Source organism: Hippocampus guttulatus, chromosome 12 (assembly GCF_054856545.1).
Source record: "Hippocampus guttulatus isolate MCC_2025c chromosome 12, RoL_Hgut_1.0, whole genome shotgun sequence".
Taxonomy (NCBI): Eukaryota; Metazoa; Chordata; class Actinopteri; order Syngnathiformes; family Syngnathidae; genus Hippocampus; species Hippocampus guttulatus.
Window position 1 is genome coordinate 8,482,501 of NC_141272.1, and position 17,331 is coordinate 8,499,831.

At 41.9% G+C, this 17,331-nt stretch overlaps 1 protein-coding gene across 3 annotated transcripts in view; it reads right to left on the bottom strand.

Moving 5' to 3' along the window:
- Positions 1-17,331, bottom strand: part of numbl (NUMB like endocytic adaptor protein) — a 33,455-nt gene extending 16,124 nt beyond the window's left edge. For 2 of the 3 annotated variants that reach the window (XM_086126081.1, XM_086126080.1), the window contains exon 1: positions 1,690-2,016. In XM_086126081.1, coding sequence (XP_085982207.1) covers positions 1,690-1,730 — 41 coding nt within the window. In that variant the 5' untranslated portion in view covers positions 1,731-2,016. Of the gene's footprint in view, positions 1-1,689; positions 2,017-17,196 lie in introns of those variants that run through there. The other variant, XM_086126082.1, reaches the window with a different exon arrangement.

The following is a 17,331-nucleotide window of genomic DNA, read 5'->3' on the forward strand; positions in this document are numbered from 1 at the left end:
GGATTCATTAATTATGTTAATTTATGTTAAGACACTGGTACTATTTATGCTGCTGTAGGGGATAGACAAAAAATAATAATAATGCATTGGTAGAACATACGAACTCTGGGCACAAGTGATCCAAGCTGAGAGCAAATTGGATATCTTCTTGCTGTGAGGCAGAAGTGCTCACCACTCTTATGCCCACCAAATTTGGGGTCACCAACTGTCTGTATAAAAAAAAAGAAAATGCTGTAAGTAAGGTCATGCTACTTTAATGGGGTTGCCGTGGCCAAGTGATCACAATCGCTACCTTCCACCCGAAGGGTCATACTTCAAGTCATTGAGTGGCAGGGCAGAAAAATCTTTCAGCTTTGTTAAGTGTTGACGGAGCTACAGAGGATGAGCAACGGGCCATTCAACCCCAACGTCCCCCTGACCTACAACTGTGTTCGCTAGTGTCACAAAAATGTAACGTATTGCATATGCATGTAAGCGCGACCCTTAAAGTGGCTCTTCTTCATCTATTTATTTCTTAATGATTGTCAAGCAGGCACATGATTTCTTTTCCTTGTCATTCATGTTGTGTTCAATGAAGGAGAGGCCTTTGCATTTGTAAACAGGGCAGAGTCCTGAACTCAAAAGGAACCCCCTTGTGTACCGTATGTAAAAAAATATTCAAAGGTCTGCAGCCTGAGTGCATACAAAGAGAATTTCCGGTCCACCCAAAATACGTCAGATGTTACCTCATAGTTTTGGAAGTTCTGCATTTTGGGGAAAACATCTGCACTCATGGAGAACTTTCCACATGTACACGGTTCCTTTAACATCGTTTGCATTCAAGAAGTTTGAACATCGCTCCCACAACTAAACTGTGAAGATCAATGTCGAAAGTTGTTTTTTTGTTACCATCTCTTTCGCCTTGTTATAGTGTCTGCCGGTCCAGCTTTATACACGGCCTTTCTTCTCTCTTCATCTCCTCTTTTTTTTTCTCTTTTCAAACCCAACTTTCACACCCCTCCTCTCATCTCCGTCCTGTTGCGTCTGCATCTCGCTTTTCTTCATTTGTCCTCATTCCACTCGTGACGTTGTCTTACTCTTCGCCCCGTTCTTTCCGCGTTTCACAAAAACACATGAAGAACCGTTTCTCTCTGCTGCCTTGACGCGAGGCCAGAGGGAAAGAAGAGGAAAGGGTCTTGAAACTCCTGGGAATTAAGCAAATCCTCCAGGCTACGCGACTTGATTGAAAACGTACCTTCTGCTGTGGGCAAAGGCATGCATGCCAAATGCTCATGCACCTCTCTCAGGGGCAAAAGCATGCTCCTGAACACAAATATGCCGGCACATGACACAGAAACAATATGCTGTGTGCGTTTGCATACGTAACATGTTTAATCTCTTCCATATGGGCATGTAGTTTCTGCATCTGCTAAGGCTATTATCGACGATGAGCCCTGTGGACACAGGCTAGACCAGACCTTGGCACGGTTTGAAAAGCGACTGTCGCCGATAACACAACAGCCATCGGGAAAAATATAGCATTTGCTCTTGACCGCTATAGAGCTGAGCGAAATGGAATGCATTAGTGAATACTAGCGCACCAGTGACCCAGTTTGGAGTCCAAACAAACACAGTAAAGCCTAAAGCGACGGTACCGTGCAGTTCTTGCACAAAAAACCACGACGACAGCCGTAGCCCTCTCTGACTCACCTGGTTTCGATGGCATCCCCGATCACACCGCAAGAACTCATCGTAGACGGAGAAGATCGCAGAGGTGGACGAGCCGAGGTTTTGAGACGAATGGCTGTGGCGGCAACAGCGGCACAAGGGGGGGGAAAAAATGAGCGGAGGAGAGATTTGTGTGATGATATCGCCACTCAGAATGAGGAGCTGGGTGGAGAGCGAGCGTAGAGCCACACCTCTTTTTAAGAGATTAACTTGGAAAAGGAGCCTTCACACGTGCGCGCGCACAAACACATACACACTCACACACAGATTCATGCAAACGCAATTAGGAGCGCCCACGAGCCACATGAGCGTCTGTTGTACAGATGTACAGAAACAAACAAATACTGCACAAGCGTGCATGCTCACAGCTGTGCTATAAATAAATGACAAATCAATGTCTGCCCCGGATCCTGGGAGTGGGGAAATACTGGAGAGACAGGATAAAAACAAGAGAAAGAAGAGGAGTGGAGTGGTGGGTAAAGCGTGTCATCGCGGGTGCTGACACGGTTTTCTGCACTCCATCTGTTCTTGATGCACTGGTCAAGAGTGCACCAGGGGAGCGGGTGAGATGAGGGGCTGGCACTTGATGATAACAGCTGGAGCTGGAACTGCACCAGGTCAAAAAGAGGAAGCGCCCGGATGCTCTGATAGGATGCAATGTGTGCAAGTCACAGTAATACAGCCATTAAGAGCATGAGCGCATGAACCAAAACGATTCATTCACCCTGGACTTAAGTCTCTAAAGTAGGTCCAACATAAAGCACACACAATTGCATTTATGAAATCTCTGCAGTTAGCAAAGCGTTTACGTATATTACGCAAACACTACAAGGCTCCGATGTTTTTGTTATATTTTTTTACTTTGTGGAACAGTTTTGAGAATCAGTGACTTCATTTGTGGAGCTTTAATTTGAAAAAAAAAAGCAATAATTTAATGAATTAATTAATTTTTCCCTCTTTTTATAGACTCTACAATTTTTATTTCTTAAATTCACACTGTGTATAAGCAGCAAATGTGTCTGGGAGCAACGCTAAATTGATTTTTTTAAAAAAGCTCTGTGGTAAATGTAATTTCGGGAGGATTTATTGTCCGGACCTCAAAAGTCAATGACCAAGTTGTAGAGTAAAAATGGGGGGCAGAGAGAAGGAAGAAATATGATGTAAAATCCTTGGCATACACCACAGGCTTAAGGCGTCTAATGAAAACCTCTGAAGCAAAGCATGTTATCCCGAAGAGGAATGGGCCATTAAGAAGAGATGAGATAACATCAGCCATTCAGGTGCACACCAAAACACTTTTATCTGACCTACAGGTCATTTATTTTTGCCTCTGGTCAAAACCACAGATTGAAATTTCATTCAGCTTCCTTTGGTCTCATCGTGCATCTGTTCTCTCCTTTATTAATTCTCAATTCAACTGTATTCATAGAGCACTTTAAAACAACCATCGCTGTATATGAAGTGCTTTGTGCGGAGCTCAAATATTCCCACAATAAATAAATTAATAACAAAGACAGTAGAAAGCACAAAAACAGTTTTAACTAAAAATCGAGTCTAGTCAAAAAGCCAAAGAATACCAATGAGTTTTGAGCCGAGTTTTAAAGATGGGCAGCGAGGGGGCTTGCCGAACCTTCAATGGGAGGTCATCCCAAAGAGCGGGACCAACAACGGAAAAGGCTCGATCCCCTCCGCTTAGTTCACGGGGCCGGTACGTAGGGGCAGAAGAGCTCAGAGAGGTAAGGTGGGGTGAGGCCATTTAAAGATTTGAAAATGCAAAATAGAAACTGAAAAACAAAACAAACTAATATGTATAGAAAGCCAGGGAAGGGTTGCCAGAGTAAGAGTTATGTGCTCCTTCTTAGAAGTACCTGTCAAGAGGCGAGCAGCAGCATTTTGGACCAACTGGAGACGCATAATGGAGGATTGGCTGACTCCAAAGTAAAGTGCATTACAGTAATCCAGCCGAGATGTGACGAAGGCATGAATCGCTGTTTCAAAGTGCTGTTGAGAAAGGAAGAGGCTTCACTCTAGCCAGCTGCCTAAAATGAAAGTAGCTGGATTTAACAACAGCACCAATTTGCCGGTCCAATTTACTTTAAATTTTAATTTAAAATTAAAATAATTAATAATCAACATGGCATCCCAGCTCCTTCGACATTCGAATGACCATCTTACTGAAAACCTTACTGCTGCATGGCAACCACATCACATGACAACCAGTCGTATTTTTGTGGACATTTAAACACGGAACAGTTAAAGAGATGGGGATGTCCAAAATGCATATTTTGTTGTCCAAAGGTAGTATTTTTTGCAGTAGTAGTAGAATGACTCCAGGCTACAAATTCCTTGTCTCTTCTGATGCAAGATCTTGCGGGGGAGTCTCTGAAAGGGTGACAGAAGGATAGGAGATGAGCCAGCCTCCTGCTGCTCTCAGAGTACAAATCAGATAGGATTGTGTGAAATCAGTAATTGCCTAATGCAGTGAAGAGGGTGGCCGTTGAAGGCACAGAGTGTATTCTGTTGCCTTGTTTAGGAGCACCCCTACTGGATGGAAGGAGAATAGCACAATGAAAGGCTCCGTCAGTGTATTGCGCTGTCTAGCCAAGTGGATGTATGCAGTGGATATCAAAATGTGAAATGAAATATTGGTAGCTTTTTAATTGCTACCCATGTGCGTTTATTATCTGGTTTAAATAATCAATCACTAGTCACACAAATAATATACAAGTGTACAGTTAAAGGCACATGATCAGAACCCAACTGTGGAATGAGAAGTCTATGAGACCTGATAAGAAATAAATCATAATAGAAGTATTTTTAAATAATAATAATAATGACTACACGTTCAGCTTTCTGCTTTAGTTGTGCTCTATTGACTCAAACAGAACCCATTTTGACACACTCATTTTGGGGATGCATCTCTTCAAATTTAAAAATGCTGACCATCAAACAACATATTCATGCATTATGTACATGTATGCATGTCAAGCAATTATATATAAGGCCCCAGTCGAAAATCAATAGGCTTTTAGAGCTTTTAACATCTGCCTCATCACTCTGCCCGTCCTTGGTCTAAAAGTGCTTTTCTCGACACAAAGCACATGATGATAATGCGATGGGACGCAAACTTTTAATAGAAGGGCAGTACAGCACAATGAAGAACAGTGAGTCCATATTCGCGCTAGTTCCTTTTTTATGTGGAATGACCAACTCTTACACATTCCGGATGATGAAATGTTGACTCAATGCATATGCATCTGTTAAAGAGATGTCTACGGATCCATCTGTCGGTCAGTCCATTTTCCTCAGTGGCATCTTCCATCTGTCTATTTGCTCTCTAATGTGTTCAGGAAAGCTGTCTTGTCCTTTTCTATCTGCCCCCACAACATCAAGGTTCGGTAAAGCCACCTGTATAACAGAAACCAACTACAAAAGAAATACAATAAAAATGAAAAGTGTCTGCTGCGAAGACTTTAAGATAATTTTCATTTACAGTGGTAAATCTACTTATGAACGCCTCTTCATACGAAATTTTCAAGTTACGAAACGTCTCAACAGGAAAATATTACCTCTTGTTACGAAGGAAATTTCAAGATACGAAAGGTAAAAATACAATATGGCCTACTCCTCGCAGCTCCGAGTTCCCTGAACGCAGCATACTTATAGCTGCTCTGCCATTGGCTGCTACTGAGCAACATACTGCCATCCCATTGGCTAAGAGACTTCTAACCGTATGTCTATGTGTGCAGATAGAGAGATAGGTGTCGATGCAGCGTCCTCGTCATTCGCCCCTCGGTCCATGATGTGTTCCGAAGTGTTGACGAGTCGGGCGATCACTCAATATGCTGATTTTTGCCTTGGACATTTTCAAAGGATTATTAAAAGACGACAAAAGCAAACTTCTTTGGAGAGAGAACAAGAACTAAAGAGGGCAAAAAACCCCCAGATGAGGACGGAGTTAAAAGTTAAATGACCATCATTTTTATTATTTACTCTCTTCTTTGTTTTTTACATGATGCACAACTCTCATTTATTGTGCAATAATCTAATTGTAACATGTTATTTGTTCGATATTTTGATGCATTTTTATGCTTTAGAAAACATTTATGTCTGAATTTTGGGAGGGCTTGGAACGGATTAGGGCATTTACATGGAAAACGCGTCTCTACTTACAACACTTTCTAGATGAGAAATTTCTTCCGGAACCAATTCATTTCGTAAGTAGAGGTACCACTGTACAGAGAAAATGTTTTTGCTTTGCTGAAGCAGGGAGGACTCATAATTGTGCAGGGGATAGTGTGACCTTCACAGGGTGGTCCTGTCCCATCGACAAGCACTAAAAGCTAGCAGTCTGGTCATGCAGAATCAATGGCAAACAAAACCGGTGCAGGAAATCAAGACGGATGCAGTTAGATACAGCTGCATCATGTGGAACATATGAAATTTCAAAGAATAACTCTATCTGAAGCTTTGACCAGACAGTTAATTGCCTGACATAAACAGGTTCACTGACCACATTTACAGTCAATATTCAAGTTAAGATCAAAATTCTGGTTTCTGAAACATTCGGGACAACGTGTAAGTGTGAGTTACTCCGTAAACATGCTAAATGTGACCAATTGGAATATTCCAATCTAAACCGTTGCCGAATATCAGCAATATTCGGGTATTGAGAAGGTTATTGACGGCATTTAAACGTAGTCACTTTCTGCTCAACCCGTATTGTTTTGTGTTTTTTGTTATTGTAAAGTGTCCTTGGGTTTCCTGAAAGGCGCTTATAAATAAAATGTATTATTATTATTATTATATTATCACAGAGTAGGGCCACTACAACCATATCATTATACTTTATGATTCCTCGCAGCACACAAAAAAAAAGACATCACAAGCAAAAAAACTACTTCAGTGTTATTGTTTCCTTGGTAAAAGTGTGGCAAGACAAAAGAGAGGGATTCTTTTGGAAACGAAATGAGTGTGTACGCGTGCGCTTGCAGTCACGAGAGATTACAGACGCGCACCACAGATGGTCAGTGCGTCTCGTCTTTTCACCGTCGCCGCCGCCACCACCACCATCGAGAAGAATGGCCAGCGGTGGGCCCTCCTCCTCCTCCTCTTTTCTCTTTTATCAGCACGTGCGTCCGTCAAACAGGAGCGCGTGTCTGGGACAATGGCCGCCAGACAAAGAGCCCGCCGACTCCCCACCACCACCACCACCAAGAGCTTGAAAAGGGGGGCACGTGGGCCTTGTCATCGAGGGAACAATAGCACTGGAAGAGAGAGGCGGGGAGGGAGGAAGGGATGGTGTTGCCCACCAGCGCAAACATAAGAGTGATGAAGTACAGCCTGGTTGGTGGCCCTGAGTTTTTCAATTTTTTTTCACTGCAACTATCAAGCTCGGTAGTTTGAAAACATGTCTCAGAAGTGCAACACACACTGCTAGCGACACATCCATCTTGGAGCAAGGGGCTACTTTGGCACCCAGGGAGCGGTTTGGGCTATTGGTGGCTTACTCAAGGGCACCACAGGCATGTGTCCGTGGATAGTCTTGAACAGGGGTCCCCATGGTGGCAGGTGTGATAAATATTTGATATTGTGCCACGTTTCCAGTCACTCCCTAAAGTTGGGGGCCATCAACAGAATGCATAAAAATGTTGGGAGCTTAAAAAAATGCTCACATTAGGAAAAAAATCTCTAATTGATCGTTTTAATGTGTTGCTGTGTACATGCGGTATACTTATCTAACTCGTGTGGAATTTCCATAAACCCGAGTATGATCACTTTTGGTCATTCAGAGTACCGGTAGTATAAATGCACTGCAGCGGTACCACTACTTACGAACGTCTCTTCATGTTTATTCTTTACTCTATTCTTTGTTTTTTTTTTACATTATGCACAACTCTCATTTATTGTGCTCTAATCTAATTGTAACATGTATTTGTTCCATATTTTGATGCATTTTTATGCTTTAGAAAACATTTATGTCTGAATTTGGGAGTGGGGGGGGGGGGGGGGCTTGGAACGGATTAGGGCATTTACATGGAAAACACGTCTCTACTTAGAAAATTATCTAGTTACAAAATTTCTTCCAGAACATATTAATTTCGTAATTAGAGGTCCCACTCTACATTGAAACTATATTCACATTAGCATTAATGGCACAAAATTTAGCAAGCACGTTTCAAGGCCTTGGAAGACAGCTTCCATTAAAATGTCTGCAAAAAATGCCAGTGACAACTTCTTTATTAGATGTGGTGAGAGACAGTTTTTTTCCCCCGTGTCTTTCTGATGAAGTAGCAGAAATGACGTCTATTTGAATTGCGACGTTGTCAGTGTGCCGCCGTTTAAAATCGGGATATTCCAGTTGACATGTATAAGAAACGAAGTAAATGAGTTATACCGAATGTTTCAGTAACCGGAATTTTGACCATAACCCGAATATTGACTGTGTGTAAACATAGCTAGGAGATTTTGGAACAGCTGGGCTGAGTCTGCGGGGTAACAGAAGGTAAGATAGGGGAGTGGACAAGAGGACACCGAGAAAGAGAAGACATTTTAAGCCAAGCAGCCAAGCAGGCTGCTGACACACTCTTTTGAGGCAGCAGCTGGTTGGAGAGGGGATCTCGCCAGCTGTGCCTCCGCTGACCTCCACCCACACCTCCTCTTCCCCCTTTTACATGCAAACCCCCAGACCCCAATTCTTTAACCAAATGTAGGCAAACACAGGCCACACTCAACCATCTGTCAATAGGAGAATCGTGGCTCACGATTGTGCGATAACGTGTCAAAAAATATCTCATCCTGCACCATGCACCAAACCAAATCACCGGAGAAAGAATCCTTCTTCAACTTCTCTGACGCCTCAAGTATGGAGCCATGTTAACTCAATCGAACACGAGGGTTCAAATCCGATGACTAATCTAAAACAGAGTAAAGCTCGTTTATATTCAGCACAACTCACAAAGGGACACAAGCAGACTTGGCTGCAGCTAATACCCAAGTAGAAATTCACTTTCAGTGTAATCACTTTGCAATGAGCATTACACACACGAAAAACACAACTACACTCATATGAACAAATTTGTGTGACTGTCAGTGTGACTCAGGGCCGGGTGATATACTGTTGGTATATCGATACCTAGATATGAACATTCAAAATTAGGACGATGCCAGTAATGCGAACTTTCCACATCGTACTGCATGTACACATTAGGCCAACCAGCCACATTTCTCCTTACGAGTTTGCTATTGATTGCCAGCCAATGACAATCATCTTACAGAGGGACGGGGAGACTCGTACACAAACAGAAACAAAAATGGCCAACACGCACACACACATTGTACCTCCTGTACTCAAAAAAAGAAAAAAAAGATTTATTAAGCATAGGAATCGATGAATGGAGGCGAGTCTTGCGTTTTGAAATAACTTATTTTGTCATAATTATCGACCACGTCTTACTTCTATACCAATCTGTGTGTTTCTTGACTGATGTTATTTTTAGTGGATTAAAAAAAAAGTGATACAATTGAATATAGTGTACGTGGAGCCTCAAAACGGGAAACAGGCTGGCACAGTTGAGATCGCAGCGAGTCCATACATTACATCGGCCAATGTTCGGGAGTGAGTGTCCAACTGTTTTTCTGACAGTCCCGTCGAAGTAGGGTTCAGAAGAATCGTGCCCAGTGCGTTGGGCCTGAGAACTGAAGCTACGTAATGCATCAAGTCACATTTGAATGGAAAAAATTTACGAGACAAAACACACATGGATGCAGTTAACACACACATACGCACACAGACAAATACTTCTGTTCAGTTTTGTGTAAGGTTTGCTTCCACAAGAAAATACGATCATCTGCCCTCTTTTCAATCCTAAAACTCTTTTACTCCAAGGCCTCCTTTCCTCCATGTCTTTACCCTCAAGCGTTAGTCAGTGTGAATATTGGATAGGGACAGATTGTATGGCAGAACACAAGACCTACATACACAAACCTACACAAGCCAGACAGAGGCAATGTATGATGAGGGGTGAAATTATCATCTATTATTATTAGAGCTGTCAGTTTCGCGCGTTATCATCGGCATTACTTTAAATCAATTTTAACGTGATTAAATTTAAATCCACCATAGGCTGGGTACTAGTTTACCTTAGATGTGCACTTTATAATTTTCTATTGCTCTGTTTTGATTCCCTAAAAAGAGCTGTTAAAGGAGCCGTTGTGTGACAAAATATTTTTTCACTGTTGTTGATGGACAGTAATATTGTGTGAGAGATTATGTGTGAATAACTGCTCCAAGTGAAAAATGTTCATGTAAAATTGAAAATCGAAATTGTTGTTTCAGTAAATATTTGCATTTTGCAGATAGACAATTGATCCATGATTCCATGTTGATGAGAGCATTAAAAGGGAAAAATAGGACCAAAAAAATTTAAAAAGACATTTAGAATCAATAAAAAATGTGAGTAACCATGATTAATTATGAGTTACCGGTAATTATGACAGTTGTGTTTTAATCATGGTTAAATATTTTAATCGTTTGACAGCTATAATTATTATATAACTCTATAGAACACTTATTTTGCAAAAAAAAAAAAACACACACACACAAGGGCTATTGCTATTTTCCATATAGGACCAAATGCTTACTTTCAGGTTGTTGTTTTTTTAAAATAAATGATCACTCATTGTATTTTTTTTTTTACCAAAACTTGCTATTTTAATATGGACCATTTTTGATTGCGTTTACATTGCAACTTTTTTTGGGCACTAATTTACATAGTTAGCGTTCTTGTCTGTCTAGACTTGCACAAAGTGACATTTCATAAAAGCATACCAATTACTGATGTTTACAAAATAACTTCAGGGAAGGGACACATGGTTCTTTATTACAAACAGACATCAACACCAGCAACAAGTCACTAACTTTAAAAGCTAAACAGAGGACGATTAAGTGAGTAGACTGTAGGTACTCCAAACAGGGGTCACCAATTCTGGTCAAGCCAGTGTTTGAATTATGTATTATGGGAGTTGGCTGTCTGGATGTGAATATAATGTAAGGAAGGGGGCCATTGAAATCTGGTGTGTGCGTGTGTGTGTGTAGGTAAGAGCGAAAAATATTATAAAATATTGAAAGCTGCCGAGTGTGTCAAAAAGGAATGCACATTCATGTGTGGCACATAGTTAGCCAGAGAGGAGGCAAAATACACACGCGGCCAGACACAAGACTCAAAAGCATCTTCCTGTGTTCTGCACGTGCACATCAAGTCAGCGGTCATCTGGTGATCAGGAAGCATCACCGCTCTCTCGTCTTTTCCGCTCCTTGAGCCTACCACACCCACAACTTGACCTCCCAATGTTAAGCTCACACAGGCGAAGACAGGAGACAAGGGGTGACAAGAAGGAAGCATGCTACTCACCCACTGAGAATGACATGGAGCTAGAGAGATGAAGGGAGACGGGCAACACTAATCAGGCCACAGTGTTCTAATGACATCACACAACCTCCTTGCTGTGCCAGGCTGCCATCTCCACTATATTGCTACGATTCTGAGGAGCAGATCACCAGGGGGAGTCAGTCTGCACACTCTTTTGGTCACTCTCTGAAGACATAGCAATGAAAACTAACATTTCAAGCAAAATCAGTCGACATTCCATTGCGGGAAGTCGGGTCATTTCAGCGCAGCTCAGTCAAAACTGGGAAAATGATATCAGAAAGATCATATTGAGAATGATGATGCCAAGTACATTCAGCCTTGAAACTTCATAGAAAATCAATGTTAATGGGGTGTTCTGAAATGTCCTGGCTGTCAGTGGTTGGTGCTCGTAAGAACTTCCAACGAAAGATGGATGGCATGATTTCATACACGCTCCGTGATATCATACATCTTTGTTCATTTGGCGCTTTCACAACAGCTGCAACTGCATCTTTACAGAACATTTAACATCAAATAATGAGAATACAACAGCACACGTAAAACATCAACAATAATACAATCGTAACACAGACGAACAACCATTCACTCACACCCAGGGGACGATTCAGAGCGTTCCATCAACCTACCATGCATCTTTTTAGAATGTGGGAGGAAACCGGAATACCCGGAGAAAGCCCACGCAGTCACCGCTAAACTCCACACAGAGACTGAAATCTAACCCCGAACATGCACTGTTAGGCGGACATGCGAAACGGTCCGTCCACCGCCTTCTGAGGGATATTTTGAGGCTGAATCATGCTTTTGGCACATCTTCAGCAGCATGGGAATTTAAGTTTATGCCCCCTTATGTGAGTTAACGTAACATAGTACAAACCATTTGATCAAAATGCTCCGTTAAAAGGTACACAAATGTCATACTTTTGCCAAATAATGCTTGTATATTAACTCATTCAGTACCAGCCAATTCTGGACCAAGTCTGAAAAGACGTTTAAAACCGTCTTTGGGAGTGAATGAGTTCATGGATGTTGATAAATTCTAAGTAGTCTTGGATTACTACTATCTACTTCTGTTTTTCTTGGTTGCGCATTATGTGAATGCAAATGCAAACGGTGACAACGAATGGCAATGGAGAAGACTTTTCAATAGGCTATCGTCTGTACTTACATAGGGCAAGGGGCAAGATAATTGTGACTAATGTACTAGTTTCTGCTTAGATTCCTGTCTCGCACATACAGTACAAGTCTTAGCGCATGCAAATTGTATTTGGAGCCGTAAACTTGTTGAGCGATCATTTTTGATTCATTTCTGTTTTTGTGATCGCAGTACAAACAGCTTGGAACCATGTGTGCGACCCAGCTGCAGAGGATAAAATGGAACAATGAAGCTTAGATTTTTTTTTTTTAACAAGCATTTTACTGTGTCTATTTTGTAGATTTTTCAGAGGGAAAATGGATATTTATATTCAATAATGACAATGACAGTTTAACCATCTAACTATTATTTGACCTGAAAGCTCCCGAGTTTCATTAAAAACAACAACCTTGTCACTAGTGCGAATAGAAATGCATTCTTGTGACCGAGAGAATGTTTCAACGCAAAATGATCAAATGTACTGTGTGCAACAAAATAAGAGTTTCAGGGTTCAGGAAGAAAGAAGAGGTGAAGGAGTCTGGCGGATGCTGCTGAGCAAAGGATGAAAATAAGGGAGCACGCGGTCATAAAGAGCGGTCTGTTTTGTCTGTAACAAAGACAAGAGCGAGGAGAAAATATAAGGAAGATGCTTAAGGGAAGAAGCAGATCGACTGATGGAGAGAGAGAGAGAGAGAGAGAGAGAGAGAGAGAGAGAGAGAGAGAGAGAGAGAGAGAGAGAGAGAGAGAGAGAGAGAGCGGAAGGAGAAGAGTCTTGTGGAGTCAGTTCCTCTTCATCAGCAGCGATGCTGTCAGAGCTCCTCACCATAGCAACAATGAGTCACAGCATCGATACTGCTTCCAACTACTGTGTGATGCTACAGAGCTAAACGTTACACTGAACAGAAGGCACATCGCACGGATGCCCACCATCACCTTGCTGTTAAGTTATCACTGCCGCCTCACTTACTACTACGGCTCTTCTTCCTCTCCTCTCACCGACCGTTTCTGTGCGCCGAGAGCTTCGGCTTTGGTTCTGCCTACTTTGTTGTTAACAATCGCTTTGTCTACGTCAGACCGAGCGGTGAACAATTCAAGGCTATATTTAGTGGTTTGCCCCCCAACCCCGGGGGGCCCCGACGTTTAGCAAGTTTAGCTGCACTAGGCTGACATCAGAAAAGAAAGTAGGAAAAAGTTTGAGGTATTTTAACACAATGTTAGGAAACAGTGCTCTCATTCTATAGAGAACAGAAAGAAGAGCGAATCTATCTCCCACTAGTGAAGGGAGAAGAGAAGACTATAATCGTGATTATGTAATTGTGGGGGGGGGTTGTTTTATTTTTACTCCTGTAGTGCAATAATTAGCAACAGCAGTGTTACTGTTTTCTCTGTCTAAATAGTTGTTTTGTTTTGACTAATTTAAAAAGCAATTTCAGTTTACATTCTGCTGTATATTTTTGGGGTGGTAGGTACGAGTTGGAATTTTGGGACAAAAGCAAAGCAGCAGTTGAAAGAGTTTCTGAGCCTTTGGAAATTGGTCACCACATGAATAAAAAGAGAACAGTAAAACAAGCAACTCCTGTGTGTGTGTGTGACAAAGTGACAGTTGCAATGTCTCCAGTTCTGGTCGTTGTATTCCGAGAATTTCCCATTTGTGCTTTTCTTGTTATTTGAAGAGGGAAAAGTCCCACAGAAACAAGGAAATCAATTGCTAATGGACACGAAAACAGGCCTGCACGGTGTGCACGGTTGGGAAGCATCGTATCGTGTGTGTGTGTGTGTGTGTGTGTGTTTGCATGAATTAAACTATTCAATTGAATGCATGTAATGGCAACCGGTTCAGGGTGTCCCCCGCCTACTGCCCGAAGACGGCTGGGATAGGCTCCAGTACCGCCTTTTAAAATGGTCTCTTATCTGTTCATCAGCATCCATTAGTGCCCTGCGTGGCTTATTATGCCCTACCCCCACGTTTGTCATATTTACTGTCAGAGAACCCATCCCCTCTAGAACAAACTTGAAGTACCCCTTATCCCATTACCTAATTGTGTTGCTTTTATTCATCCAACCACCAGAGAGGCAATTCTCTGTTCAGTTGAACAGTTAATTGCGTGCTTTCATTGACTGAAGAACTGAATGAATCAAAGCACAAATTGAGACCGTAAGGTTTCCGCATAACTTTTCTGACAATGTTTCTCGGCATTTCAAACCTGTCAATTGCAAGCATACAGGCAAAAGCATGTACTATAGTATTCAGACATGGGAGGAAGTGCAATACGGTCACCGGTAGTAACAGAACCGGGGATGGAAGCGAAGCTGCTTGTTTAGCAGACCCACCCGGGCCAACACAAAGGCGGCGACGCCCTCTCCCACTACCAGCCAATGCAGACAGGCCGATGATTGGCCAGCTGGATGACCTTTGATCCCAGTCATATTGTGCTCTCAGCTGGGCCAACGTTTCCCCCTTTGAATGCGGGTGCATGTGTTTGAACGACAAAAGACAGCCAAGACCCTTCAATAGCATAAAGAGCTGTACGACGGGAAATGGTCTGAGCGGATGTGGACAGTGTGCATGAGTGGAATGTATGCATGCAGTGGACTAGGGCTTGGCCGTATTCATGACAAGCTTTCAGCAGCTCGCTTCATGAGCGCCAATTTGTCCTAAGAAGTTCAAACAGCTTTAATGTTTGCAAACTTTAACCCCTCACCTCAGTCTTAATCTAGCCTCAAATCAAAACCAAGCCCAAACAGCAACAATCCCACAACTTGATCTTGGATCAATCCAGGTGTGTTCAAAAGGTTCGGAAGACAAAATTATGGCAGGTGAGATTTTTATGTGGTGAATATTATCAAGTGTCAACACGATCATCCAGACCTTGGTGTGCAACAAAAAAAAAAAGAAGGCCAGGATGGGTCTAGGTCTCATACTGTTCCGGTGCTATAAAGACCAAATCCAACAAATACAAACTAAACCCAAAGTAGCATCCCCAAAAAGAATGAGACGAAAAATTGTGAATGTTAGGAAAACTAAGACAGGGGTCAACAATATTTAGGCTGAAGTACACTGCAAACACTCCAACACTAGGAGTGCATGTAACCCACCAGACAGCATTATTGTCTGTCCCCAGCATAATCACAATTTTGCTCTCAGTTGGGTTGCCAACGTTTGCTTTATGCTTTTTACTGGGGAACTTTTGGTCTAACATTAAAGTCGCTCATGTCAAGGCAATAAGAACCGGGACCAAATGCGCAATGTAAAACGTACCATGGATCAGTTTCTACTCTGGTTCGGATCAGAGAACTAAATTATTGAAATTCTTTAGGGGAAGCATAACCTTACGCAATCCTCAAATCTAACCTTAATAATGCCTGTCCTCCAAGCCGCAGTTATGTTTACACAAGAAAGAGGGGATTTTTTTTCTTTGCCTTTCTTCAAGTTATGGTCATAGAGACCTACAAAAAGAAAGACTGTACTGTAACACGCATGTCAGGCCAGTAGTTAGCAGTGAGTCACAAAAAAGAAAAAAAAAATTAACGACTTGCATATCCGCAAACTGCTGGTCTTCCAGCACAAATGTGTTTTTATTATGCTTTGTCAGCATATACTGTATGTAAAAAATTATGTAACACAATAGCAGCATGCAGCAAATATACACTTTGCGTCATAAATGCTACTATACCGCTGTCTTCCACCCATTACTATTTTGAATGTAGTTTATTGGCCAGACTCACCACATCGTTCATTGCCAAATGTTTTGATGAGAATGACAACGTGATCGTTGTCAATGTTTGTAGAAGTGCTTTGCACTTTACAAAATACTGTTGTTCGCTATAAGAGCTAACATCCAAAGTGAGGTTTTCGGTCTACTAAAAAATTTTTTAAAAACCGGTCTGGCGTACATTTACCCAAAAACCTAGCCGTTATCTTGCTGAATATAATGACTATCTAAAAAGTAGCCTAGCTTATAAACAAATCTTATCAAGCCATCTTTGCACCCAGTAGTGACCAACACTAAACCACCACCGCACCTTCTCTTCACTCATTTGAATAAATCCCTCTCTTGTCAGATCCAGAAGCTGTCTTTGCAGGTGATCTATGATTTGTAGGCTTTGGTGGCATGAATCCCGTGCCTACTGTCGTAATGCACAACATATGATTCTTTCTCCCTCTCGGAAGCAATGGGTCAGACCCCCACCCATAAGAGCAGTATTCTCCACGGAATGCCATGTCATGGAACAGATGGAGAGCTACAGACAATGGAACCGCATGTACATATTCCCTGACCCTTGTACAAAAGCATGCGTCTTAAATGGAAGCCCCACCACACTTTCTTGGGTGCCATGGTACCCCTCTCAGTAAATTGATAATATTCTGTTTAATCGTTGAGACATTACAGTATGGTGCAGCAATTCTTTCTTCAAAGTCAAACCATTAATTTTGAGATTACATGACAAGACTTGGAAAAAACACAAGTTGACAGACTGAAAGGATCTGCAGACAGATTGAAGTGTGGTCCCTGAGAAGTAGAAGTCAAAGTTTCTGGTTTACCGTGACTACGATGTTTTTAAAAAAAAAAAATAAGATGGAAACCTTACAAATGAAGAAATATCATAAAAGTAAAAAAATAAAATTGTCACATTAATATTGCTTTTAAAAGCGGAGCAAAGTTCCACTATGAGATCATTGTATTTTTCTGATGGCTTATGGAAGTGAGCTGCTCCCAAAGGCAGGGAGGGTCATGTTTCATTCATTTCACATATCCGATAGAAAAGAAACGAGAGGTACTATAATTACCCAACCAATTATAAACACTCATGCAGTCGACTACTATCTCTTCGTGCACCGTGCTATTGTTACATACACAAGCATTCTAGGCAATAACCGTGGAAGTCAAGCGGAACGCAGGATTGGATTGAATTCAGCTAACTCACCGACAACAACGACGGATGATCGGCTCCTCCCTGTGAATCCAGCGCGAGAGTGTACCCAAAAAAGAGAATTCAGTGATATTTCCGAAGATGCCAAAGATCTTCTCCACCCACTCTACGATTCTATGACGGCAATGT